The following is a 26,264-nucleotide window of genomic DNA, read 5'->3' on the forward strand; positions in this document are numbered from 1 at the left end:
GCTGAAGTTGAAACAGAAGGTGTATTATTTCCTCTCAAAACCCGGAGGAACATCTGAACGACCAACTCCCGCGGTCAGAGGAGTCGCGACCGCGGGAAAAGTGCTCTTGGCCGCAGTCAGGACGCTTGGACCCGCGGCTCCAGATATGACTTGCTCAAAGTCCGTTTCTTCCTTCTTGTACTTCACACGAACTTCTCCTGCATCTTTATTTGGTAGAATATCATCATATGAACTCATACCAGGGCGTTGTTGTGCATCTTCATCAGGATTTTTGGGAGATTTCTTAGAAAACCTCTCAATTTGCTCAATGTTGGGCATCTGCTCCATTCTTGCATCAATCTCCCGTGCTTTGAGCTCGAGTTTGTTCAGCCTGTGCTCGATCTCTTGCAACTCTTCATCTGTCTTCTCTATACCAGGAGGCGGATTCTCTGACTTCTTTAATCTCCTGTTTTGATTCGACAATATCACTCGAGTTTTGTATGATGTCATACCCTTGTCTTGTCTGCTCTGTTGCGACTTGGTGGATCATCCCAGCTAGTGTTTGTGAGTCCTTGTGGGTTTGCTCTTCCAAAACTCAAACATGATTGGCCATCTCATCGAATTTTTTGTTGAACTCTTCAGAGATTGAATCAATTTTCTTGAGCATGGTGTTTTCTGTGAGAATCTGCTGATCAAAGAATTGGTTTATCATCCCTTCGAGGCGTGCCAAACGTCTGCTGATCCTCAAGTTATCCTCTTGCTGACTAGGGTTCTGAAGTGGAGGATTATAATCGTGTGGCTCGAAGTAGGTTGGAGGAGGGCCATAAGGATCTTCCCGGCGTCGAACAGTCTCTCTGCGCCGGTGGTAAGGATGGTTTGGCTGGCTGTATCGATCCATGTAGCTAAGATTTCGGGCTTGGTGTTCTTCTCTGCGTCTTGTGGCTTGAGGAGTGTTATAGAAACCTTCCTCATAGTGTATATTTCGATTTATAGGATCCATATCTTTTGAAATGGAAACAAAATAACCGAAAAATGGAAAGTTGCAGAAAAGGGGGTTCTAGAGTCGATTTACTAACCTTTCTCGGGGTTTTGCAGAAAAGAAAATGCGTGCCTTCCCCGGCAACGGCGCCAAAAACTTGATGGTGACTTGATGAGTGCTGTCGTGAGGGTTGTCAAGTTTTACCCTAATTGAAATCAATAGCCGCAAGTGCACAGCTGATCAATTGTAGTACTTAGGGATCGAATCTACAGGGAAAGAGGATCTTTTCCTGCAAAAAGCCTTTGAAATAAGTTAAAGTAAGGAAGTCTAGAACAAAAACGGTTTAGTGGGGGTTTGGTAGTGTGTTAAAAATGTAAAAACGAAATATTAAAAGAGAATACGGGAATTAAATGACGTAATAACTAAACTTAACGAAAATGACTAAAAATGATAAAAACGGATATTCTAATTGCTTAAATGAAAATGAACTAAAAAGGAAAGACAATATTGAACTAGAGCTTAAAGAAAATTGGTGTAAATCAATAAGGAAGAAAGCGTTGGGGTTCAGGAAAGTTTTCTCAAGGGTACGAACGATTCAAAACATTGCTAGAGAGGAAATTTTGTAAGATCTTAGCTTAAACTTTTCGAACTGGAGTCACGGACATATGAATACGCCACTGTCGTGATCATAGATAACTATCTCTCTCAACCCTGACCAGTAGGTTTCCACTCTGGCCCTAGAAGAGAAGAGATGCATTATGTTTAAGACTCGTCATAATTCACAAATCGCACATAGGTAGGTTTCCACTCCTATGTTTGTTTTGCTCTCCCAAACTAGATCTGATACCTGATGAACACTTTCGTGTCACCAAGCATCTGGATCAGATTGTAGTTCATGACGCTACCCTCATGCAGTAAAAACGAATTCAGAAGAAAAAGTTCTAAGATTCGGCTCAAAAGCTCATGGAATCCTCATCGAACATATAAATCCCCATCGAAAATCCCTTAATCCCAACAATAAAACTACTCAGACATAATGAACGAAATCAAAGACATAATATTAAGAAGTAGAATAGAAACCGAAATTGAAAAAGAAAGAACAAGGGTTCAAGAGAACAAATCTCTCTCTCCCTAAAAGCTAAAGCAAAAAAAGTATTCTAAAACAATAAGAAAGATAGAGGATGATCGATTAGGGTTCCTAAGACATGTATTTATAGTGCTCAAGACCTCTCTAGATGTCACTTAGGGTTTCTCCAAATGAGGGAATCATTGTGGGCTTCAGAAATGGGCTTTTGGGCTCAGAGTTTGATGGTCGCGGTCGAGAGTGCTGTGACCGCGGGGAATGTATGGTTTGCCGCGGTCGGGATGCTCCTGACCGCGGGGAATGAGTGTTTGGCCGTGGGTGGAAGTGCTTGCCGGCTGGTTTACGGGACATCTTGCTCTTCACGTATCTTTTGATTGAACCGTTGGATTGCCAAGCTGTAAAGTGCACTGGAAAGCTGATACTTCCATCTTTAAGGTCTCCAAATTTGAGCTGGATCAGACGGTGAGAAGGCCTTCAATCAGGGGTGAACTTCAGACGGTTTGACTCTGAGCTGAAATCTGATTTTCTATCCATTTTGTTAAGCTTTTCCCTAAGTTACACCTGAAAAGAGTCTTGGAACTACGAATACTAGAAAAACGTAATAAAAGTACTTAAAAGCAATTAAAAACATAGAAAAAGTATTTCAAAACGATCAATAAAAGTGGTCAAAATACAGTGTTATCAGTACCAAAGGTGGTTTACTAAGTTAATCGAAATTGACTTTGAGATTCAGTACAAGCTGGGACTAGAGAATAAGTTGGCGGATGTTTTAACAAGGAAAGGGGTTACCCCGGAGCTGTGTGTGCTTTGCAGGGCATTATTAGGGATCTCCAAAGTGACCCTCAGTCACGACCCAAGTATTCTCTGGTGCAGGGTAGACTTCTGAGGCAAGGTAAACTTGTGTTGCCAAGGCAATCGCATGTTATGGGGCTGGTCATGAAGGATTTTCATGATGGTAAGATGGGAGGCCATGGAGGTTTGTTGAAGACGCAGAAGAGGATTGGAGAATTGTTTTACTGGGCAGGTGATATATCATTGCAAGTTTAGGATGCATTTTTAGTCAAGAATAGAATCTCATGCATGCACTTCAGATATATTCATTGTGTTTTATCTTTGTTCTAGAGTTTTAGGACTATACATTAGGTCCAAGAGAGTCTTGCATGTTTGGAGTGTAATTCAGGTGCTTTGGAGCTTATTTGGAGTGGAAAAGATGGACCAGTGGAAAAAATGGTGAAAAAAGGTGAAGAAAAGATGAAAATAGGCATTTGGACCTTATCGGCCAAACCATGTACCGCAGGCCAAGCCAAAAACGTTACCACGGGTAGCAGAACTCGGCTAAAACCTGAACCGCAGTACATGATCGTCGGCCAAAATTCCCATGTGCCGATACGCGTCAAAGGTCGCCTTACCGGAACGCTTTCCCCGTCCGCTTCAGCCTCTGGTGTCTTAATCAAAGTTCAAAAGGATCGAATCAGGGTTCCAAAACAATTAGAATCAATGAATTTAGAGCAGAGAGCTGATATATATATATGGCTGACAGAAGATGAACCTGTCTCGCATCCATTCTGGACCGATCTGATATGTTTCACAGATCACCCAGGAAAAACCCCTTTCCTTCCGATCCAGTTTCCGAGGGCTTTATAAAGATTTTATAGAATTGAGTCTAGTTTCCAGAAAACTTTATATTAGTCGATTTGGAGTTATGAACTGGGAGATATTGCAGACGGAAGAAGCACATATCTTGAAGCCGATCAGGACCTATGCAATGCTCCTCAAAGAACCGGTGAGACGGAAGCTTTTCTCTCTCCGGATGCATATGGTCCATTCACCAAAGTTAAAGCTACTTGAGCTAGATTTCTCTTGGAGCTGGAAAATTGAATTCCGGATCATGAGAAGAAGGTTATGGAGGTTTAAGTGTGAAGAGGTCCTTGTCTACACCAAGATGAGCACCGGAAAGATTGTGGTCGGAGTAAGCTATATTCGGAGGGTTTCTTTCTTTGGATATGAAACCGAGATCTACACCGGGGTGTTTCTGCCCGGAGTAAGCCAAACCTTACACAAATCCACTTCAGATCAACACTGACTAAGTTTATCCCGATGCTATGCTCGGTGTAACTCTCAACGATTTTTACACCAGGATGAACATCGCCCAAAAGCACTCTGATGCAATTTCCCTCGGTTCAAGACTCTTCTCCACACCGAGAAACCTCATAGAGATGTGTTCTCTGGTGCAAACTTCAACGCTTTTTACACCGGTGATACGATCCTAGGTGATCAACTCCAAAGAAAAGGCTGCAGAGGCTGTGAGATTATGGACAGAGGGCAACGATGATGCGACGGGGAGGAGATGGTGGCTAAGCGTCGCTGCGATGGAACGATAGTGGTGGTGTTGGATCGGATCGATGGATGGTGATGAAGATATGATCGAGTCGATGGTGATGAGGGCTAGATATCGAGTTTGTGAGATAGAAGAATCTCTTGTAAACAGATTAGTTTTTAAGAGATTCGAATTTCAGAGTTTTCTTGTTCTCAGAAATCAAAAGAGCGAAGAACACAATAAGGTTTTGATAAAATTCTTCACTGATCATGACTTAGGCGATTTTCTCTATTATATAGACTTAGAGAGAAATCGCAGCCCTAAGAAACAAACTACATGAAGTTTGAAATAAAAACAACAAGAAGTTTGATTTAAAAATAAAACAGCGAGGCGTCCCTTCTAAATCCTAAGTGGTGCGCCTAAAATACTAGTGCATAAGTCATTGTGACTTTGCACATTATTACCCATTAGTAACAACTTCTAAGTAACTCGACGTAGCAATGATTTCTGTCTCGTTAAAAACCTTGGAGAAGAATCTCCTTCCTTCCAAAATCCTCACCAAGGAAAAGAGTACAGAATCATCACCTAAGTTATCTAGTCATTGTTACTGGGTTCTTCATTCTTCAAGATAGAGATGTTGAAGATGTGAGCTCCAGCCTCCAGTTGATCGCTGTCCTCTGCGGAAATGAGTGCGTGAGCCTCCTTAGCCATCTCTCTAGCTCTGGAACGAGTGATCCTGCCAGCTACCTCTGGTTCCTCCTCCTCTGAGCTGGTCACGATCATATCATCCTCTCCCTCTTGAAAAGGATTTGTCCTCAAATCTGAATCTGCAACATAAAGAAGCAAGTCAGAAACATTGAAAGCATCAGAAACGTCATACTTACCTTGAAGATCAATCTGATAGGCGTTGTTGTTGATTCTTTTGACGACTGCGAATGGTCCATCAACTCTGGACATTAGCTTGTTCTTTCGTTCAGCTGGAAATCGCTCCTTCCTCAGATGGATCCACACCAGATCTCCTTCTTTGAAAATCAGCTCCCTTCGTCCTTTGTTGGCATGCGTCTCATACTGCTTTGACTTCTTCTCGATGTTCTCCTTAGCCTTAACATGTATTCTTCGGACCTGTTCAGCTTTCTCCTTGCCATTCAAACTGCATTTTCCACTTAAAGGCAAAGGGATCAAGTCTAGAGGTGATTGTGGATTAAACCCATATACAATTTCAAAAGGAGAAAAGAGAGTAGCGGAATGCTTAGCGTGATTGTAAGCAAACTCGACATGAGGCAGGCACTCTTCCCATGTCTTGAGGTTACTTTTCACCAAAGTCCTTAGAAGTGTGGACAACGTTCTATTCACCACCTCGGTCTGTCCATCGGTCTGAGGATGACACGTAGTTGAGAATGAGAGCTTTGTTCCCAGCTTAGCCCAAAGCGTCCGCCAAAAATGTCCTAAGAACTTTGTGTCTCGATCTGAAACGATAACCTGTGGCATTCCATGCAGCCTTACTACTTCCCTGAAAAACAAGTTAGCTACATTCACAGCATCATCTGTCTTGTGGCTAGCGATGAAGTGAGCCATCTTGCTAAACCTGTCAACAACTACAAAAATAGAATCTCTACCATTTCTGGTTCGAGGTAAGCCAACTACGTCCAAGGTTGAGAAGGAATAGGCAAAGGAGTATACAAACCGTGAGGTTGAACTTTTCTCTTAGCCATCTTACATACGACACATCTAGAGCAGATTTTCTCGACGTCTTTCTTCATGTTCGGGCAATAGAAGTGCTCTTGTAGTCCAAGAAGTGTCTTTGTGACACCGAAATGTCCAGCTAATCCACCTCCATGAGCTTCTCGTACCAGTAGCTCTCGGATGGATCTTCGTGGCATGCACAATCGGTTACTGAAGAACAAGTATCCATCCTGTCTATAAAATTTCTCACAGGCAAACTTATGACATTTGGCATAGCTCTCAGAAAATAAAGATCTATAATATGCTCAAATCCAATCAACTTTGACGTTAAGGTAGAAATAAGAGTGTACCTCCGGGATAATGCGTCTGCGACTACATTATCTTTACCTTTATTGTACTTAACAATGTAGGGGAATGTCTCAATGAACTCCATCCATCGCCCATGTCTTTTGTTAAGCTTCTGCTGACCCTTGAGGTGCTTTAAGGACTCGTGATCGGTATGAATGACGAATTTTTTAGGCCATAAGTAATGCTGCCACGTCTGGAGAGCTCGAACCAATGCATATAACTCCTTGTCATACGTGGGATAATTCAGCGTTGATCCTCCTAACTTTTCGCTGAAGTAAGCGACGGGCTTCTTATCCAGCATAAGAACTGCTCCAATACCTACACCAGAAGCATCGCATTCAATCTCAAAAGTCTTAGTAAAGTCAGGAAGTACTAGTAAGGGCGAATTGATAAGCTTCTCTTTAAGGGCTGTAAAAGCCTGTTCTTGCGCCTCTCCCCACTTGAACCTCACGTCTTTCTTGATTACTTCTGTTAAGGGCGCGGCTATGGTGCTGAAATCACGAACAAAACGCCTGTAGAATCCTGCTAAACCATGGAAACTTCGAACTTCCCCAATATTCTTAGGGGTTGGCCACTCCTTGATAGCTTTTATCTTCTCTTCATCTACTTTAACTCCTCCTGCACTTACTACAAAGCCTAAGAAAACAATTTCGTTAGTGCAGAATGAACATTTAGATAAATTAGCAAAGAGAGATTGAGAGCGAAGAACATCAAGAACCAATCTGATGTGATCTAGATGTTCTTCCAAACCTTTACTGTTGATGAGGATATCGTCGAAATAAACCACTACGAACACGCCAATGAATGGTCTCAGGGCATGGTTCATTAGTCTCATGAAGGTGCTGGGAGCATTGATGAGGCCAAACGGCATAACTAGCCACTCGTAGATTACTTGCTTTGTCTTGAATGCCGTCTTCCACTCATCCCCTTCCTTCATTCTGATCTGATGATACCCACTCTTCAAATCTATCTTAGAGAAGATTGTCGATCCACAGAGCTCATCCAGCATATCATCTAGCCTTGGAATCGGATGCCTATACTTCACAGTGATGTTGTTGATAGCTCGGCAGTCTACACACATCCTCCAGGACCCATCTTTCTTTGGCACTAACAGAACTGGAACCGCACATGGACTCAAGCTTTCTCGGATATGTCCTTTGCTCATCATCTCTTCCACTTGCTTCTGCAGCTGCTTAGTCTCTACAGGATTGGTTCGGTAAGCTGGCCTATTAGGTAATGCTGATCCTGGTACCAAGTCTATCTGATGCTCTATCCCGCGAATTGGAGGTAGCCCTGGTGGAATTTCTTCCGGAAAAATGTCCTTATATTCCTGCAAAATCTCAAACATAGCACTAGGAAGCTCCTGTGAAGGGTTAGTACTAACAAGGGATTCCTTGTACACAAACATAAAAGTAGTCATTTCAGGATCAAAGAGTTTAGAAAATTCACTGTGGTTTATGTAGAGGCTGTTGGCGACTTTCTCCTACTCCTTGAGCTTCATCTGAATCTGATCTTGGTAAATCTCGGTAGACGTGAGAGGTAGGAGGGTAATTTTGCGACCTTTGAACTCGAATGAATGCTTGTTGGTATAACCGTCGTGTATCACCCTACGATCTGATTGCCACGGTCTGCCTAGCAACACATGACTCGAACTATGGGAATAAAATCACATAGAATCTCATCTTCATACTTCTTAATAGATAAAGAAACCATAACTTGCTGAGATACGGTCAAGGCTCCACTGTCATTCAACCACTGAAGCTTATATGGTCTTGGATGAGGGATAGTCTTGAGTTGGAGCTTCTTAACCATCTCTTCGCTTGCAGCATTAGTACAACTTCCTCCATCTATGATCAGGCTACAAACTTTCTCTTTAATGAAGCATCTCGTATAAAACGGTTCTCTCGCTGACAAGTCTCTTCAGGTTGACTCTAAACACTCAAAGTCCTTCTGGCAACCAGCATCTCGCCCACGGCAGCAGCTTCTTCCTCTTCCTCTAGTTCATATTCAGCCTCTGATTCCTCTTGAGGAACTATCTCTCCTCCCTTTTGTAACAAGAATACCTTTTTGTCTGGGCAATCTCGAGAGTAATGTCTCATTCCTTGACATTTGAAACACCTCACATTGCTAATAGAAGTACCACTTCTAGGTTTGAACTCAGCTTTAGCTTCTTCTTTAATTCCAGTAGAGGGTGGTTTGATGTCTCTGGAGTAAGCTGGTTTGCTGATCTCCTTAGGCTTAGGCACACTAGGCGTGAATGTGGACTTGATGATTCGCCTCTTGACTTGAGATTCCACCAGTTCAGCCTTATGCACCATCTCTTGTATATCTGCGAAATCCTGAAGTTCCACCTTGTCTTGAATTTCTCGGTTAAGTCCTCCAAGAAATCTCGACATTACCATCTCTTCTCCTTCTCGTAAATCTGCACGAATGAGCAAAGTTTCCAATTCCTGATAGTAATCTCGAACAGATTTTTTACCTTGGACGAGGCGCCTGAGCTTGTTGAGTATCTCGCGCTGATGATGGGCTGGAACGAACCTCTTCCTCGTCTGTATAACAAGCTGATCCCAAGTAGTAATCGGAAGTTCTCTAAGGCGATTTCTGGTGACTCCCAACTACTCCCACCATAGAAGTGCATACCCATGAAATTCTGAAACTGCAATCTTCACCTTGTTGAGCTCGTAAGTTCCTTGGACCAGAAAATTAGACTCCATCTTCCTTTCCCAATCTAGATAAGCTTCGGGATCATTTTTTCCATGGAAAGGAGGATACTGGATTTTGATATGGCGAAGCTGCTGGCGTAGAGGATCATATTCTCGACCATGTCCTCGGCCTCGATCTCTTCTCACAGTTTCTCTACTATGATCAGAAGCTTCGTCCTCCTCATAGTATTCTGGTTCTGATTCCAGGGTAACTCGATGCCCAGCAATATATTCCTCTCTGCGGTGTCGACGATCTACCCTTGGGCCATCTCGATCTGCACCAGTAGGATTCCTTCTCGGATTAAACGTAGTCTCTCTGCCTCCAATTTGGCTTCGGCTAGACTTAGCTTTAGTCCTGGCTTCGGAAGGTGTTGGGTGGCGTGGGAGTTTCCGAGAAGACCCTATGTGCCCTTTACCCTTAGCTAAGTGCATTGCTTCCGACGGAGTTGGAGTTTGTGACGACTCTTCCCCACTTGCACTAAGATCTTTGAGCAGATCGTTCATCTTTGTCTCGAACTTGTCATTAGGTTGTTCGATTTGTTGTGTGATCTGAGTTGCTATGGCTTGATTCGCTTCTTTAATCTGTTGAGACATTGCTCGGTTCAAAGCCTCAGCTGACAGCTCCATGGTACCTAAAAAAATTTAAAAGAACTTGCAGTAACTTGTTCTAGACGAAATCACAAAGACAAAAACATGATTTAACTAAACTCAACATAAAACAAAAAAAAAACAAAAATTATAGAAGTTAGACGCGTACGGAAACTAACACGCCAACAAACCCTAACAATTAAACCCACGAAAAAAATTTCCTAACAAGCCTAAACGAGAAAATCAAAAATACAAAGACCCTTAACAAACCTAAATGCAAACGACAACTCAAAGACTCTTGACGACCTAAACGAAAACGAAAACAATGGATAAACAGACTCGAATTCAGACTCGCGATTTATCAAACAACGAGTTATTAACCCTAACAAAATCGGACACCTAGAAACGACTATCAGACTCGAAACTAAACAACTAACAACGATCGATACTAAGGAATGCGCGATGAAAGAGCAGACGTGATGGTAAAGACTCGAATCCACGAAAACTAATATCAGACCTAACGAAAACGAGATCGACTAAACCCTAGTCGCAAGACAATAAAAACTCGATCTAACAACAAATTCAGGACGAATGAAAGCGGCGATCGACACCAGCTAATCTGGGTATTAGAAAACAAAAATTCAAAGAACAGAGATTAGGGTTAGAGTTTCGCTCAGCCTTTGGTTCAGAGTTGGCTCTGATACCACGTGATACGATCCTAGGTGATCAACTCCAAAGAAAAGGCTGCAGAGGCTGTGAGATTATGGAAAGAGGGCAACGATGATGCGACGGGGAGGAGATGGTGGCTAAGCGTCGCTGCGATGGAACGATAGTGGTGGTGTTGGATCGGAGCGATGGATGGTGATGAAGATATGATCGAGTCGATGGTGATAAGGGCTAGATATCGAGTTTGTGAGATAGAAGAATTTCTTGTAAACAGATTAGTTTTTAAGAGATTCGAATTTCAGAGTTTTCTTGTTCTCAGAAATCAAAAGAGCAAAGAACACAATAATGTTTTGATAAAAATTCTTCAGTGATCATGACTTAGGCGATTTTCTCTATTATATAGACTTAGAGAGAAATCGCAGCCCCAAGAAACAAACTACATGAAGTTTGAAATAAAAACAACAAGAAGTTTGATTTAAAAATAAAACAGTGAGGCGTCCCTTCTAAATCCTAAGTGGTGCGCCTAAAATACTAGTGCACAAGTCATTGTGACTTTGCACATTATTACCCATTAGTAACAACTTCTAAGTAACTCGACGTAGCAATGATTTCTGCCTCGTTAAAAACCTTGGAGAAGAACTTCATTCCTTCCAAAATTCTCACCAAGGAAAAGAGTACAGAATCATCACCTAAGTTACCTAGTCATTGTTACTGGGTTCTTCATTCTTCAAGATAGAGATGTTGAAGATGTGAGCTCCAGCCTCCAGTTGATCGCTGTCCTCTGCGGCAATGAGTGCGTGAGCCTCCTTAGCCATCTCTCTAGCTCTGGAACGAGTGATCCTGCCAGCTACCTCTGGTTCCTCCTCCTCTGAGCTGGTCACGATCATATCAACCGGGCAAACATCAGCCAAATGATGCACAATGCATTCTTTATCGCTAAAACTTGTTTCTTCACTCCAGCTTGGACATCGGCCATATGAACCCTGGTGTCAGCTTACACTTTCAGGACAGCTTCAGGAAATATTCACACTGGGCACAACATCGGCCACAACATCGGCCAAATGATGCTCGATGTAAATGTTTCAGCGTTTTTTTTTAGTGTTTTGTTTCCGGGTCAAACAGCCTCTTTTATGAGAACACTACTGCTGTTCAGGAAATTGAATATCTTCTTTATGGAAAATTCTCTAAAGAGTTAAACTCCAACAATGAGGATGAGGACGCCATTATAGAAGACTCTGAGAACCTGTTCTATGATCTCAATGAGGACATTGAGACGGAAGGTGGGGAGGCAGCCTGTTTTGATCAAAGTTGGAATGATTTTGTTTAGAAATGGAATAATTCTGTGTTTGTTGAAGCAAAAGGACAGCAAGTTGATCAAGCAAAGCCCAAAGATAGAGTCTCTAGCCTTGATTCAACAATGGTGAAGCCCACATCCCTCCCAAAGCTATGTAACCCTGGAAAATTCACTATCTCTTGCTCTCTTGGAGAATTCAAGGTTGAGAATGCTTTGTGTGACTCTGGATCAAGTTTTAGTGTGATGTCTTTAGACATGGTAGAGACATTGGGCATCAATACTCTCAAGCATCACCCTACTTCAATTACCTTTGGAGATTCACACTCAAAGAACCATATGGGATCCTAGAAGACTGTCCACTAAAGGTTGGTGAATGCATAATCCCCATTGATTTTGTAGTCAGGAAGATGAAGAAGACCAAAGAGCTTCTTCTATTGCTTGGAACTTTATTTCTCAACACCACAGGAGCAAGAATTGACGTTGATACTCAAAGAGTGGTGCTCACAAAGGTAGATAAAGAAGTCTCTTCCCCTGTTAAGCCCCCATCAGCTGATTTTTGTGGTACTGTTGTTGAAGAGATTGATGAGTCCAAGAACTATGAGATGAAATATGTGGGAAGCATCGCATTGGTATCATAGGAGAAGCTCAACCCCTTCCAGCTATGGAGAAGAAGAAAGGCCCCCACATCAACCCCATCTATAAGTATGAAGATATTCCAACTACTTAAACATATAGAACAGAGCCGCAAAAACACATAGGAAACAGAGCAACAAGTAGCTTTCACCTTGATTACGATTGGCCTGCTTCAATCTGGACACTTCTCCATGCAACACTAGGAGCTCAGCCTTAACTTCTGCAACTTCGGGATTGGTAAATCTGTTGTCAACCCTTAATGCCAAGTCTGTCAAACGCGTAACCCTCACTACAAGAAAAACATCATTTTACGACGGCCAAAATGGTCGTTATTTCGTCGTAATAAGGCTATTACGACGAACTACCGACGATTACGAAATCGTCGTAAAGTCATCGTCGTAATAGACAAATCGTCGTATAATATACGACGGTTTTGTTTCGTCGTAACATCGAGGGAAACAAAATCGTCGTAAATGCGTCGTACAGTTTACGACTATTTTACATCGAATTGCATCGACTTGGTCTTCGCCTGGACCGTCATTAAGTGGTCGTTAACGGTCGACGTAAGATCGTCGTAAAATGTACGACGCAAAAATCGTCGTAAATCAACCGTAAAGTATTTAATCATTTCGTCGTAAAATCGTCATAAAGCACGGACGTATAATCGTCGTATTTGTGGTCGTACATTTTGGTCGTAAATTCGTCGTAATAGTACGACGAATTTACGATGGTTTAAATAAAGATATTACGACGATTATACGACGTTTAATATAATTGAAAATTAAAAAAAAAATTAATTCGAATTAAAATTTAAATTAAAAAAATAATTTACAATTTAAAATTTATTAAAATTTCAAATTAAAATTTCAAATTAAAATTTTAAATTAAAATTAATTGTAATTTACAAAAAAACCCTACAGCTCTAAATCTAAATCTAAATCTATATCGTCGATCCCGTCACCGGCCTGTTCCCCATCGTCCTGGACGTGTTCCTTGCCGGGTCTTCGGTTTGATGCTTCCGCCGGCGCCTGATCTCCGGCTCTAGGAGGCTCAACCCCGAGAGATCGGAACATCTCCTCGTCCGCAGCTTGTCCAACTGCGCCATGAGCACCGGATTGTCGGCTCCCATGATCTCCAAGAGACCGTAGAGCTGGTCGATCCTCGTCTCGTAACGGGTCCGCTTCTGATCGATCTTCTGGCGGATAACCGGATCCGGGACCCGGACGTGACCAGTCGCCGTAGCTCTCGGGGTATCACGGATGGACCCCATCCTTAATACCCGCCCCTTTTTCTTTGGGGCAACCTACAAATATTTAAAAACATTATGGTTAGAAATTCAATTTAAAACTAAAGTTACATTAATTAAATATAGTAATTAAATTTACCTCTTCGAACATCTGGTCCATCTCCGCCACCGTCAGCGCCGGGGTCGATTGGACCGAGCTACCTCCGGGAGACGTTTGACGCGCCTGCTGAGTCAGCTGCGTCTGTCGCTCCTCGATCGCCGCACAGGCGGCGTTGTAGATCTCCTCCGCCCGAAGATCCGTGAATTCGCCGTTCCGCTTCTTATGCGTCTCGGCAAAAACCTTTGTCATCGGAGGAAGTTCTCCTCCATTATCTTCGACCTACAAAATCAAAATGAAAAAATTAATATCGACAAATAAGGATTAATTATTTGAAAACAAAAAATCAGTAATTTTAATTTACTTACCATCATAAGCCGTCTTCCGGCAAAAGGAATCTGGCTGGAAGTGTGCAGAACGTTTTTCCGATTTCCCGCATCGTCAGTAGCGTTCCTGAAAAATATTTTCATTAGAATATATTATAAGAATTAATGAAAACAAATAATGTAAATATTAATGGAATTAACTACTTACCTAGATCCGGAACACTTGGCGGCCGTAGTCTGGTTGTGCGGATCCAACCAGTACTGGACAAGGCCCCGCCAGACGGAATTGGCCATAGGCGCCGGCTTGGCCTTGTCGCCGTCAACCTCCCACTTCCGTTTTCAGTCGGAAACGGTGTTGTTGAGGCGGAATTTGACCTTCTCCTTGAAGGCCGTCTCCACACGTCCGTGTGCGGATGTTTCCCAATGCCAGTTTTGCTAAGAACAAAAAAAAAGTTAGTAATTATTGTAAAAAGTTAAAATTAAAAATTAAAATTAAACAAAATTGTAAATTACTTACCGCAAAACACTTGAACCAAGTGTCAAGTGTGGCCTGATCCAGCTTCTTCCAGCTAGTATGGGGTTATACGAAAAAACCCTTGATGATATCCGCAACGTTACGACCGACTGCATTGTAATCGTAAACCTAGTCAAATAGAAATATAAAAGTAAATTAATTTCAAATATATAAGAATAAATATTAATTAATTTAAAAATATTGTAGGAAAAAAATTACGTACCTAAATGTTCGCGGGGCTCGATCCGGGTCGAGTTTGTTCATGGTCTCACGACCCGGCTGTGCCAGAAGATCCTGTACCGTAAACTGGGCATACGGTACAGGCAGGATCGGATCAGCTTCAGGATCGGCCGGTGCGGGAGCCGCTGGTTCGGCTGGTGGTGGTGGAGGCGGTGCTGGCTGCGGTACAACGACCGGTTGGGAAACCGTCCGTTGTGTTCCCGAGGACTCCGGGATGGCTGATCCGGTCGCCGAGGTAGACGGGGCCGTACCGTCAGAATCGACCAGCTGTCGGTAGTGAAATCTCTTAGCCCGAGGAGCCATATCAACATAATCTACAAAATTTAAAAAAATTTGTTACTAATTTTTCAAATATTTATTTAAATTTACAAAATCCGGGCCTATCTAAATTCCGAAACCTAAATCTAAATTCCGAACCTAAATCTAAAAGAATATGTAGTGAAATTAATTTTTTTTTAAAAAACTTACAAGTATTGGCTGGGAGAGTAGGGAGAGAGGGAGAGGTTTAGGGTTTAGAGAGAAAGTTTTGTAGAGAGAGAGGGGAGAAGAGAGGAATGAGCGACGAAAGGGGGAAAACTCGCGTCCCTTATATAGATTTTGTGATCGTCGTAAAATCGTCGTAAATTTGCGACGATTTTACGTCGATTCGGTTGTATAACAGTCGGTCCACTGCATGACATGACACGTGTCGTGAGGGTAGCGTTTGACCGTTACGACGGTTTTACGACGATTTTACCCAAAACCGTCGTAAAATCCTCGTAACGTCTAACCATTTATAACCTCGTACCTCGGATCAAGAGCCTATCCGGTGCAAACGTTACGACGGTTCAACGACGGTTTTAGAAAACTTAGACGTAAAACCGTCGTAAAGTTACGATTATATTACGACGGTTTTACGAAGTTTTTTAAAAAAGTGATTAAACCCTAAATCTTATAAATGGGATATTGCATAAAGAACAATGCAAAGGTTATTGTATCCTAACATATAACAAAATGTTTACAACTTTGCATGTATGATGGATTTATGACATGAGATGAGATAGTAAATATTTAGACAAGCCTTCTCTACATCCTTCGTAGAATTGCTGATTAGCATTGTCTAACAAATCATAAAATCGTTTGGTATCTACATTAGGTTCCTCAACAGCATTACCAGTATGCGTTTCATGAAATGCATCAGTCACCATTTCGTGCATCCTATCATGATCTACACTTTGATCATATTGATACTGATTAGGCTGATGACCATAATTCGATTCATCAAAATCAACATGACTTTGATAATTACTACTACTACCAGCATTCCCATGAGTATTACTGCCATATCCTTCTCCATGTAGATACCAAACAAAATACTGCGGCATAAACCCTCTATTTAATAAATGCGTCCACACGGTTTTGGTTAGTGTATACCTCGTATTCTTGCATTTCAAACAAGGACAAAACATCTTCCCACTATCTTTCGTTCTCTCCATATTTGTAGCCTGAAACATAAATATTTCTAACCCGTTATTGAACTCTTCTGTCAACGCCCCATCTGAATCTTTACGCATATACATCCAACTTCTTAGCTCGTATATAGACATCTTGAAAATAAACTCAAAATACTATCTCTTTTTATTGATTAGACAATTGTGTCACGTCTAGCCACGTGAATGGAGTAAATTAACCTTATAATATTATTACTTTTTTTCAAAGTAATATAACTCTTAGTTCGGGTTTCCAGCAATGGACAACCCAATATATAAGGATTTACAACACTATACTAAAATTTAAGAGACCTACAATGGGTCTCAAAGATGAAGATGCTCTTATGTTTGAATGATGATATGTTGTGATTGAAAGAAGGAATGAAGATCTATTTATAGGAAAATTTCTGACTTTACAACGCTTTTACGACAACATTTTACGACGAATTTACATTCAAAAATAATATTACGACGAGTTTACGACGATTATGCGATAAAATATTTCCCCTGCAATTGTTAGGTAAACATGTTTTAAATGTTTTCCACCTAACTTCTTTTCGACGTAAAATCGTCGTAATATGTACATCGAAATGCAGTCCTCGTATATTCGTCGTAATTTTACATCGAATTTACGACGATTTTACATTTACTAGCAAATCTCTCGTTATCGATGTATAATCGTCGTAATTCGTTGTAAATTGTACGTCGAGTTTACGACGATTTTTTTATACGACGGTGTTACGACGGTTTTAAAATTAGACGTAAGATCGTCATAAAATCGTTGTAAGCTTGCGACGATTTGAAAACCGTCGTAATGGACCATTGGAAAACGATTGTTTTCTTGTAGTGCCTATCCATTTGCTCTTGAATCCTTAACGCAATTCTCTCGAACTTCTCTGTCACAGCCTCATCCCACCATTTGAAAATATGTTCTTCACTCCCTTATAACAAAACTCATTGTTAGATAAAAAAAAAAATTGCTAACAAACAAAACAAAACAAACTCCATTTTAAATTGTTTAACTCACCTCGTCTAACCAGGCGGGACAGAAGTAGTACTTGCGTCCATGATTCAATTCACCTGTACAAGCTTCAAGGTTCATCTCTAAACCGCAGAAGCATCTCGCCGGAATGCCGTAATTAGCATTCGCATATATAAGTATCTCGCCGGAATGCTCATGTCGGACATTGCTTCATCCTCAGATGAGGGCTCGCTGTAGCTGATGGGCATGGCTAACCTCGCAACCACAACAGAAGAGAAGACATTTAAACAAAAATCAACGAACATGAGTCTTCAACCAAAAGTCACACATATGGGTTCAGGTAAGTTCAACGAGAAAGACATAGATCATTATACAAACATATATAGTACGGTTGAATCAAAGAAAGAACCTAATCGACATGAAACCCCTCATTAAAATCAACCCGAAAAACAAAAACAATTTTCAGAGCAATACATGAATTGATTAAATAAACAGCCACTGAGTCGCAGACAGATCATAGCCGACACAAAAATCCCTAACTAAAATCAACCGGAAGAACCCTAATTTTTCATAAAATTGCATAACCCTAATTTCAGAGAAATACATGAATCGACTATATCAACAGCCATTCAATCGTAGATAGATCATAATCGACAGAAATACCCCTAATTAAAATCAATCCGATGAACCCTAATTTTTCCGCAATTGATATAACCCTAATTTCGATCCAAATAACCGAACAAATGAAAAAATAAACATATAAACGGGTCAGAGATTACGTACCTTGCTAATCGATCAGAGAGGGAAGTGTCAATTCCGGCGGCAGGAGTTTCCGATTTGGTCTTTCGCAAATCGTCGAGAGAGAAAAAACTTTTCGGTGAAAGAATAGAGAAATGAAAAATGGAAACCCAAAATCGATTCCCAACCCAAAAAAAAATTCTCAAACAAGGACCAATACGAGCACGAGACGTGGCCGATGAACCCTTAACAATATGGGCTCGTCGGGCTCATCCCAAAAGACAGTATCATCCGAAAATTCGACTTCAATTAAAAAAAAATTCAAAAAATTGATTTGGGTCCGACTAACGAACCCGACGAGCCCGCCTTGGAGGTGCTCTAAGAGATTTCGGCCTTTTGATGTTTTTAATACTAGTCTCTGTAACTGCTCGTCACTTGTCCATTTCGGGAAGTCTCTGGTGGTTTAATTATCTTATATCTCTTGCTAGATCGAAATTTAAACAAAAAGTGGTAACTGGTACTCCCTTGCTTAGTGGCTCAGCATTTACACAAACTCACTTTAGAGATTTTCGGGAAATCGCCCCCCGGACCTTTTAGCGAGGAATGCCCTTCTGAATGTCACTTCTGCCCATTACCGGGGGTGATATTATACGTGGTTCTTCCCACATTTCTTCACGTGGTACGCGACTTTAAACATAAAACCGTTGGTGTAGTAGATAGAAAAGAGCAAACGAATATTGAAAATACTTTATTGTAGCCAGATCTTTGAACTGATAAACTCTATGCATAGTTTTATTTTGTTTTTGATTGTTCTTCTTTTGCTGCCTTAAATGCGTATAGGAAACCAAAATGACACCCCAGAATAACACTAATGGAGATAGAAAATGTGGCAGTGGGAATTACATATACATAACGACAATTTATTGGTGCGGATGAGTCACAAGGTTCGTGTGTTCGTCTTCAGTGGCCTCTCTTTCTGCATCATCTTTTGAAGAGCTTCTTGAACGCAGGCTCTTTACTCCATCTAACTGCGACATTAACCATGTATACAATATGCCAAACACATTAAAACACTTCAGTATATGAAGGAAGAGTCCAAAATGTTTAAGATTATGGATGGTGAAGAAAGCTAGTACAAAGCCAACACTGAAAGAAAATACAGAAGCCTGAACTCATGAGCGATTAGATGGTTCAAGAACCTGATTTTCAATTCAAGTTTACCTCTCTCAGGGTTTCCTGATGTTTAGCCAAAAGCTCATTGTACTTTATTTGAAGATCAGACTTCTCAGCTTGAAGCTTCTCATACTCAGAGATTGAAGGACCACCTAGCTTTTGTTGAATGAATCTAAAGAACACAGGTCAAAGAGAATGTTTTTAAAGAAAACCTGCCTAGCTGAGGTTTTCGGAAAAAAAAAAAAAAAACAAAACAAAGGATCATATAGTAGGAATGCAAGGTTTTCAAGATCCAACTTGATATATATAACCTATGGCCTTATTGTAAATCTGCACCCATGACCTTGAACTTGGATAACCGTTAATTGACACTGACATAAGAGACTGGCAAGGAATAAAACATATCCATCAATCTTCTCAGTAAAATTTGGTATATTGAGCCTATGAGAAAACTTATACTCTTTGATCTGATGCTTGTTAGGATTTAGTTCACAAAACTCAAAAGCCCAAAATTAAAAATGGTTTATTTCCCTAATTCCCCCATTCCCTAGCTAGTTCAGCAGGATCTGGATTCAAGATTATAAGTCAATACACAGGTTGGCCTATATACGTTATGGTATGGAAAAAGATCTGACTTCACTAGAATAAGATGAGCTGCCTAGATCTTTAATGCACAGGTCTCGGTAACTGAAGTAAGATGTCCAGGTGACTAATCCCGGTAAGACCCCATAATACGACATATTTATATAGATTAATCTGATAGAAACTAATGATTAACAAGTTAAGATCTAAATATGTGTCCAGATACTTACTCTAGAGCAGAGGAAGGCTTATCATTCTTCTCATACAAAGCAACCAGAACTACACTCAAAACCCCGCCATCGTTTTCGAGAACATACAAAAGAGTATGATGCGACTTGTTTGTCAGAACATATCAAATTATTCGATGAAAAAAAAAACTGTTGCAATAGGTTAAGTAGTACTGGAATATGGAAAAAAAAGACTACACCTTTAGTGAGAGAATCAAGAACGCCACTGGACTCTAAATACTTCCTGAAAGCTTCTTTCTTGGCTTCTTTCTCCTGATTCATGCAGACACAAAATGTTCAAAAACTAAAATAAAGTTGCAGATAAAAAGAACTTGACCGGAGTGGAGAAGCAAACTTGAAGTCAGTGAAAAGAGATAGAAAAACAGATTGGAAATTAGGTGAAAACTACATTTAGAGTTTTGACTGGTTGCATTATTATTTCTTTCTTTCCGACAGGTTGGAAAAGTAATACCTCTTTGAACCGCATCATCTCCTTGTTCGAAAATACACAGAAGAGACTGTGAGTTTTGTAATCACTGTATATTAAGCCTCTCCTTTTTCCTGCTGCATGACAAGCATGGACCTAGTTAAATCCTGCAAAGATTAAAACATACTTAACCAACGGGAATATCCACATAAATAGAGAAAAAAATACATACGCTTTGTTAAGATATTAAATAAATTTAAGCTTAATTTAGACATAACAGAAACTATATCAGACCAAATCAGAGCCAATCTTGAACTGAACAAAGCTTCGCTAACTGTAATTATCCAATGGAATGAGAACACAACCTTTGTCTTCTTTATCCTAACTATATCACATCTCATAAGTTCACTATAACCACTCAAATTAAACATCTTCCTTTTCCGGCTGCATGACAATAATGGACCTATAAATCCGGTAAAGATTAAAAGTATACTTAACCAACGAAAACTACAGTCAGAATCAAATTGATAGATACTATATATAGAGGGTAAGGAAAACAGATTAAGGGTCTTAAGCGATCCCTAGACTGTTCTTGTTCTTAGTTCTTGAGTAATAAGGAGAGATACGATCTTTGGATCTTATCAAAATCATAAACCATATCCACATAAATAGAGAAAAAAAAAAGTCAGCTTTGTTAAGACCAAATCAGAGCCAATCTTGAACTGAACAAAGCTCCCCCAACTGTAATTATCAAATTGACTGAGAACACAAGCTTTGTCTTCTTCATCCTAACTCCTAACTATATCAAATTTCATAAGTTCACTAAAAACCTCTCAAAACATCACACCGTATCAATTCACGAACAATTGTAAGAACTTTTCTTTTCCAATTTTCATTTTATTTGCATCTATTTAGCTGAATACATAATCAAAATACCAAGAGAGTAAAAGAAACAAAACGGACATATCATTTACAAATTACTGGAAAATATTTTCAGAGGTGAACCACAATAATAAGTCTTACAATGGCACGAGATAGGAAAGGATCTGTATACTCTCTACCTCTCCAAATCCAGAACGGCGAAACTGGAAGAAGGGATTTCAACACACGCCTAAAATGAAAAAAAAAAAAAATTCAATCAAATCAGAAACTGAACAAATGGGATTTACCTTCTTCAAAGTGCTTTGAGATCCAATAATTATGTCGGGGGCTGATTCAGCTTTGTTCTTTTTCTAAAGCCAATGTCGTTTTCGGAATCGGCTAAGCTTTCTGGAAAATGGGCTCACTGGATCGAAGCCTCTCGTCGACCAAATGTTTTTTTATTTGTGTGTAAATAAATATATCGTAGTATAAAAATGGGGTTACTTTGCAAATGCAAACTAAACTAACGAAGATAAAAATTCCTGAGGACAAGTGCAAAAAAAAAAAGAAAAAAAAAGGCTTTACAAAAAACAATTATATTCTTAGAACGAAAGATGTTTTCCGAAGTGTTTTGTAACTTTTTTTAGAACGACAAATCCAAACCATGGCTGACGAAAAGAAGAAAAGGAATAAGAAGAAGAAGCGTGGCGATGGCAAGAAGAAGATGACCACTGAGCAAGCAGAGGCAACTAGGTCGGTTAGGGATTGGTTCTTCGTAGGTTCTTCATCTTCACCCCTCTCCTCTTCCTCTTCTCGTGATGACTTCGCCGTCAAGATTAATAGTGGCTCTTTGAGATGCGGAGAGAAATTGGTCTTCGAGCTTCACTCTCATTCAAATCGAAGCGATGGGTTTCTATCGCCTACAAAGCTCGTTGAGAAGGCTCATAACAATGGGGTTAGTTTGAGATTTGATGGGGTTTGTTGTGTTTCTGAAATCGGTGATAATTTTCTGATGTGCGAGTGAGTTAGGCGAAGATCTGAACTGGGTTTTTATTTGCTTGTGGCTACATTAAGATTAGCTGTTTTCTGATTTGATTGTTGCATCACCATGACTTCGCCACAAAACACAAACTTCACTATTAAAGATTATAGCTTGATGCTATTAATTTTCGTGGGTCAATGTCTAATGGTGTTTTTTTATTTGGATTTGGTTGTGGCGGTGATACTTTCGACTATGCCATTTTCTTTAAGGAGTATTTCATAGGAATGTGATAAGGTTTTATCATTTGGTAGCAATTTCACTGTTAGTTTCACATTTTCCACATCACAATCTACAGTTGAATCACTGCTTGCATGATATCAAGGACTTGATTTGCTTGTAAATGTGATCAAAGCAGGTGAAAGTTCTTTCTCTAACGGATCATGATACGATGGCTGGTATCCCGGAAGCAGTAGAAGTAGGACGTAGATTCGGTATCAAGATCATTCCAGGTGTTGAGATCAGCACATTATTCTGTTCCAGGTATCATATTTATGATTTGTGATCGCATGATTCAAATTATTCTCACTTCGTTGTTGAACTTCCGAATAATTTAGTCCATATAAGATAATCTCTGTTGGAGTATCTGAATTGCACTGACAACGATTTAATTGCCAAAATATAGAGAGTCTGGTTCTGAAGAACCAGTGCATATACTTGCATACTATGGCACTTCCGGTCCTGCAATGTATGATGAATTCGAAGATTTCCTGGCGAAGATAAGGGATGGGCGTTTTGTTCGTGGGAGAGAAATGGTATCGAAACTGAATAAGCTGAAGATACCTCTTAAATGGGAACATGTTACCAGGATTGCAGGCAAGGATGTTGCTCCAGGTAGGATGCACATAGCCCGAGCGCTTCTTGAAGCAGGATACGTGGAGAATTTGAGACAAGCTTTCACTAAATATCTTTATGATGGTGGACCTGCTTATTCCACGTAGGTTCTGCTTCTTCCCTGGTTTGGCTGATTTTATTAAATCTTATGGATTTGTGTGTCTATGATAAACCTTGTGTTAGTCTAGTTCAGGAGCATTGTACTTGACCCTAGATAGTAGTTGATCAACTATATTTGAGCCGGTTACTCGATTAGCTAGAGATCTAACATGTTTAAAGGGAGTTTAGGAATGATGAGATGTGGCATGCTAGGTTGGTATAGGATCTTGCTTTTGGCGTTGTCTCTTCAATAGTGTGGTTATTTGGTGTACTGTATAAAGTTGTTTACTGGTTCGACACCTATAACTTTCGCACTGACAATTTTTTTTCTGTTTGGGTGGTTGCACTATTCTTATTGTAGAGGGAGTGAGCCTATGTCCGAGGAAGCAGTAAAACTTATATGCAAAACCGGCGGTGTAGCTGTTCTTGCACATCCGTGGGCGTTGAAGGATCATGTCAGTGTTATTAGGAGGTTGAAAGATGCTGGCCTTCATGGGGTCGAAGTTTATAGGAGCGACGGCAAGCTAGAAGGTCCTTCTTCTCTCTCACTCTCCCCTCTCTCTTTCTCTCTTTGTCTATCTCTCTATATGGGTTCACTGAGCGTTTTTGGTGATTGAACAGTGTTTAGTGTGTTGGCCGATACGTACAGTCTACTGAAACTAGGAGGATCAGATTATCATGGAAAAGGCGGACGCAACGAATCGGAATTAGGGAGTGTAAACCTTCCTGTGACAGCATTGCATGATTTCCTGAAGGTTGGGCGTCCTATATGGTGCGAGGCCGTTAAAGCAACTATGAGAGCTTTACTTGACCAACCATCTGATTCAAACCTCTATAATATCGTAAGGTTCGATAGGACAAGGATTTTGAAATGTAGCTTGGCTTGGTCCTGCGGTAAAGAGTTGATGGACAGATGTTTAGAGATTTGGTTGACACATGATGAGAGAGAAAGCGATGAGTTTGAGGCTCTCAGATTGAAACTTTCAGGTGTATCGATCACCTCAAAGGGATCATGTGTCACAGTTGGTCCTTGATATTTTGCGAGGTCTCTTTGTACCACTCATTTCCTAGCACCTTCTGCTATTACTCACAAGTGTGTATATGTCGTCGATGCTATTCTTACGCGAATATTAGAAATTAATCAATTATAGAACCCCATGGAATCCCACCTGGAGAAGTCCATTTAAGAAAGAATATAAAGCCAGGCGGTCTTAAATATAATATGTAGGTTGTAGTAAATATGCCATTAAGCTTTCTGTTTTGGATATAAAATTTCAAGGACTAAATACAACAAATAAATGGAAACGAGTGGCAGGGAATCATAAACCATATATGGCTATGGATCCGAAGAAGAAGACGAGGGAAACCTGCCTTTGATCGGGTTTGGTACGATGAATCGGATCCTGGGGAAGGCTTGTCTCTCAAAAAACAAAGGAAAAGTTCCAAGGCCTTCTTGTGTAACAAATATCTATCAGAAGGAGGTGTGTGCATCTAAAAGCGGAAATATCAATTCGAAGACTTTTAACCCAAAGACGTCTGGTTCCGCAGTAAACCAGAAGCCACACATAATACCAAAATGAATGTCATTGCTTGGAATTGTCAGGGGACGGGAGCTCAACTGATAAAGGAACACTTGGAATAGAAGAGCTTTACAGGTGTTTACTGTTTAGGGGATTTTTCGTTTTCCTGGGGCAAATCTCTTATAAAATGAGTAAAGTATCAAAGATCATGTTTTTCGAAAGCTCTCTAATACCCAAGTCAGAAAACGATAAAAATTACAGAGTGGTTCGTCGAAAGAGTGTTTGGAAAAAGTGTCGATTGGGTCCAAAGGAAAAGATGGATCCACAATATGCTTTCAGTGGTTGGTTTTTTGTGGTAAAAGAGAGGAAAATAAGAGTTTGGATAAGAGAATTTCACGATTATGGTTGGAAAAGAGACTTAGGATCTCAAAAAAAGAAGTGAAAGTTGAGTGTTACAAGCACAAAATATCTCTTGAAGTTGTAAGAGTATGATATATTCGTGAACTCCACTCTCGTTGGAGAAAGAGAAATGTTTCTAGAGTTTTACTTGACACTAGATTTTAACCCCGTGTGTGTGCACGGGAATGTTTGATTTTTTATTTCTAATATAAGTTGTATTTATCTTTTTTTATTTAGATATAATTTATTTTTGTTATTTATTTTTTTAAATCAAAAAATTGTTATTATTTTTGAATTTTAAACAGTAAAATTTGTATATTAGTAGAATAAGAGTATACGTTAATTAAGTATACATTGATCTAATGTTAATTATAAACTTTGTTATTATGTGAATTTAGATTTACACATAAACAATCTATATATCTATGAATTTGCTAATCCATCCGTTTAGTTGTCTTAAATCATTTTTAATATCTTACATGTTTTGACAAACTAATCCGTATAAGACTATAATTATAATTGTATAACCCTATAAATATTTACTAATATAGAATATTTGGACCAATTAATTATGAAAAAATATAATAAGATATTTATTTACTATTTGTGCTATTAAATATATATATATATATATATATAAACGGGCTAACCTGTTAGTTTAATTGTCTCAAATCATCTTAATATCTTACATGTTTTAATAAATTAAACTATGGACCTTAAATATATATATATATATATATATAACTCTAATCAGCTCGATCATATTATTGTATAATATAAATATTTATTAATCGCAAATATTTAATATTTTAGACCGATTGTTTAGGATAAAATACGATAAAATATTTATTTACTATGCATTTTTATAAAAATATTATTTAAATTTTAAATTTTAAATTAAATCTTTCCTGTATTTAAGAAATTTTAAAGTATTAAAATTATTATCTAAATTTTCGTAATAAAATTTCATTATATTTTTTTTGAATTTTTTGAATTTAAATTAAATTGAATGCAAATTTTTGTAAATAAATTTAATTAAATTTCTAATAATTTGAAATTTAAATTAAAGGTGACCTAGATTTTAGGAAATCTAAAAATATCTAAATTAATAACTAATTTTTGGAAATTAAATATAAAAATAAAAAAAATATTATAAAAAAAAAATTTGGGAGTGTTTGGATGCAAGCACTAAATGTGTTTCTGTTTTAATAGAATAGA

At 39.5% G+C, this 26,264-nt stretch overlaps 2 protein-coding genes across 6 annotated transcripts; one reads left to right on the plus strand and one right to left on the minus strand.

Annotated features, from left to right (window-relative positions):
- Positions 1-18,622: 18,622 nt before the first annotated feature.
- Positions 18,623-21,643, minus strand: LOC18026056 (c-Myc-binding protein homolog). 5 transcript variants are annotated; one of them, XM_024160830.1, is made up of 7 exons: positions 21,464-21,610; positions 21,318-21,379; positions 20,340-20,461; positions 20,068-20,140; positions 19,871-19,919; positions 19,107-19,230; positions 18,623-18,913 (listed from the first exon to the last, which is right to left on the minus strand). In XM_024160830.1, exons 3-7 carry the CDS (start codon positions 20,355-20,357, stop codon positions 18,806-18,808), a joined length of 372 nt encoding a protein of 123 aa, XP_024016598.1. In that variant the 5' UTR covers positions 20,358-20,461; positions 21,318-21,379; positions 21,464-21,610; the 3' UTR covers positions 18,623-18,805. The 5 variants fall into 5 exon arrangements, with proteins under 5 accessions (XP_024016598.1, XP_024016600.1, XP_024016601.1 ...); XM_024160832.1 differs by lacking the exon at positions 21,318-21,379 and having other exon boundaries at positions 21,464-21,643; XM_024160833.1 differs by lacking the exon at positions 21,318-21,379 and having other exon boundaries at positions 20,340-20,431; positions 21,464-21,615.
- A 72-nt stretch (positions 21,644-21,715) lies between these two features.
- On the plus strand, positions 21,716-24,318 carry LOC18026057 (3',5'-nucleoside bisphosphate phosphatase). Its single transcript, XM_006409610.2, has 5 exons — positions 21,716-22,110; positions 22,553-22,677; positions 22,820-23,131; positions 23,489-23,658; positions 23,749-24,318. Exons 1-5 carry the CDS (start codon positions 21,820-21,822, stop codon positions 24,159-24,161), a joined length of 1,311 nt encoding a protein of 436 aa, XP_006409673.1. The 5' UTR covers positions 21,716-21,819; the 3' UTR covers positions 24,162-24,318.
- The last annotated feature ends 1,946 nt before the right edge of the window (positions 24,319-26,264 follow it).

This window comes from Eutrema salsugineum, unplaced genomic scaffold, assembly GCF_000478725.1.
Source record: "Eutrema salsugineum unplaced genomic scaffold, Eutsalg1_0 scaffold_11, whole genome shotgun sequence".
Classification (NCBI taxonomy): Eukaryota; Viridiplantae; Streptophyta; class Magnoliopsida; order Brassicales; family Brassicaceae; genus Eutrema; species Eutrema salsugineum.

Bases quoted from the DNA above. Each gene is read 5' to 3' on its own strand.
- LOC18026057 (XM_006409610.2), top strand. From the start codon at position 21,820: ATGGCTGACGAAAAGAAGAAAAGGAATAAGAAGAAGAAGCGTGGCGAT. The intron at 23,132-23,488 runs GTAGGTTCTGCT...TTCTTATTGTAG, and splicing joins GGTGGACCTGCTTATTCCAC to AGGGAGTGAGCCTATGTCCG. The intron at 23,659-23,748 runs GTCCTTCTTCTC...GTGATTGAACAG, and splicing joins GAGCGACGGCAAGCTAGAAG to TGTTTAGTGTGTTGGCCGAT.
- LOC18026056 (XM_024160832.1), bottom strand. The intron at 19,920-20,067 runs GTGTAGTCTTTT...TTTTGAGTGTAG, and splicing joins TCTTGATTCTCTCACTAAAG to TTCTGGTTGCTTTGTATGAG. The intron at 18,914-19,106 runs GTAAACTTGAAT...TTAATGTCGCAG, and splicing joins ATCAGGAAACCCTGAGAGAG to TTAGATGGAGTAAAGAGCCT.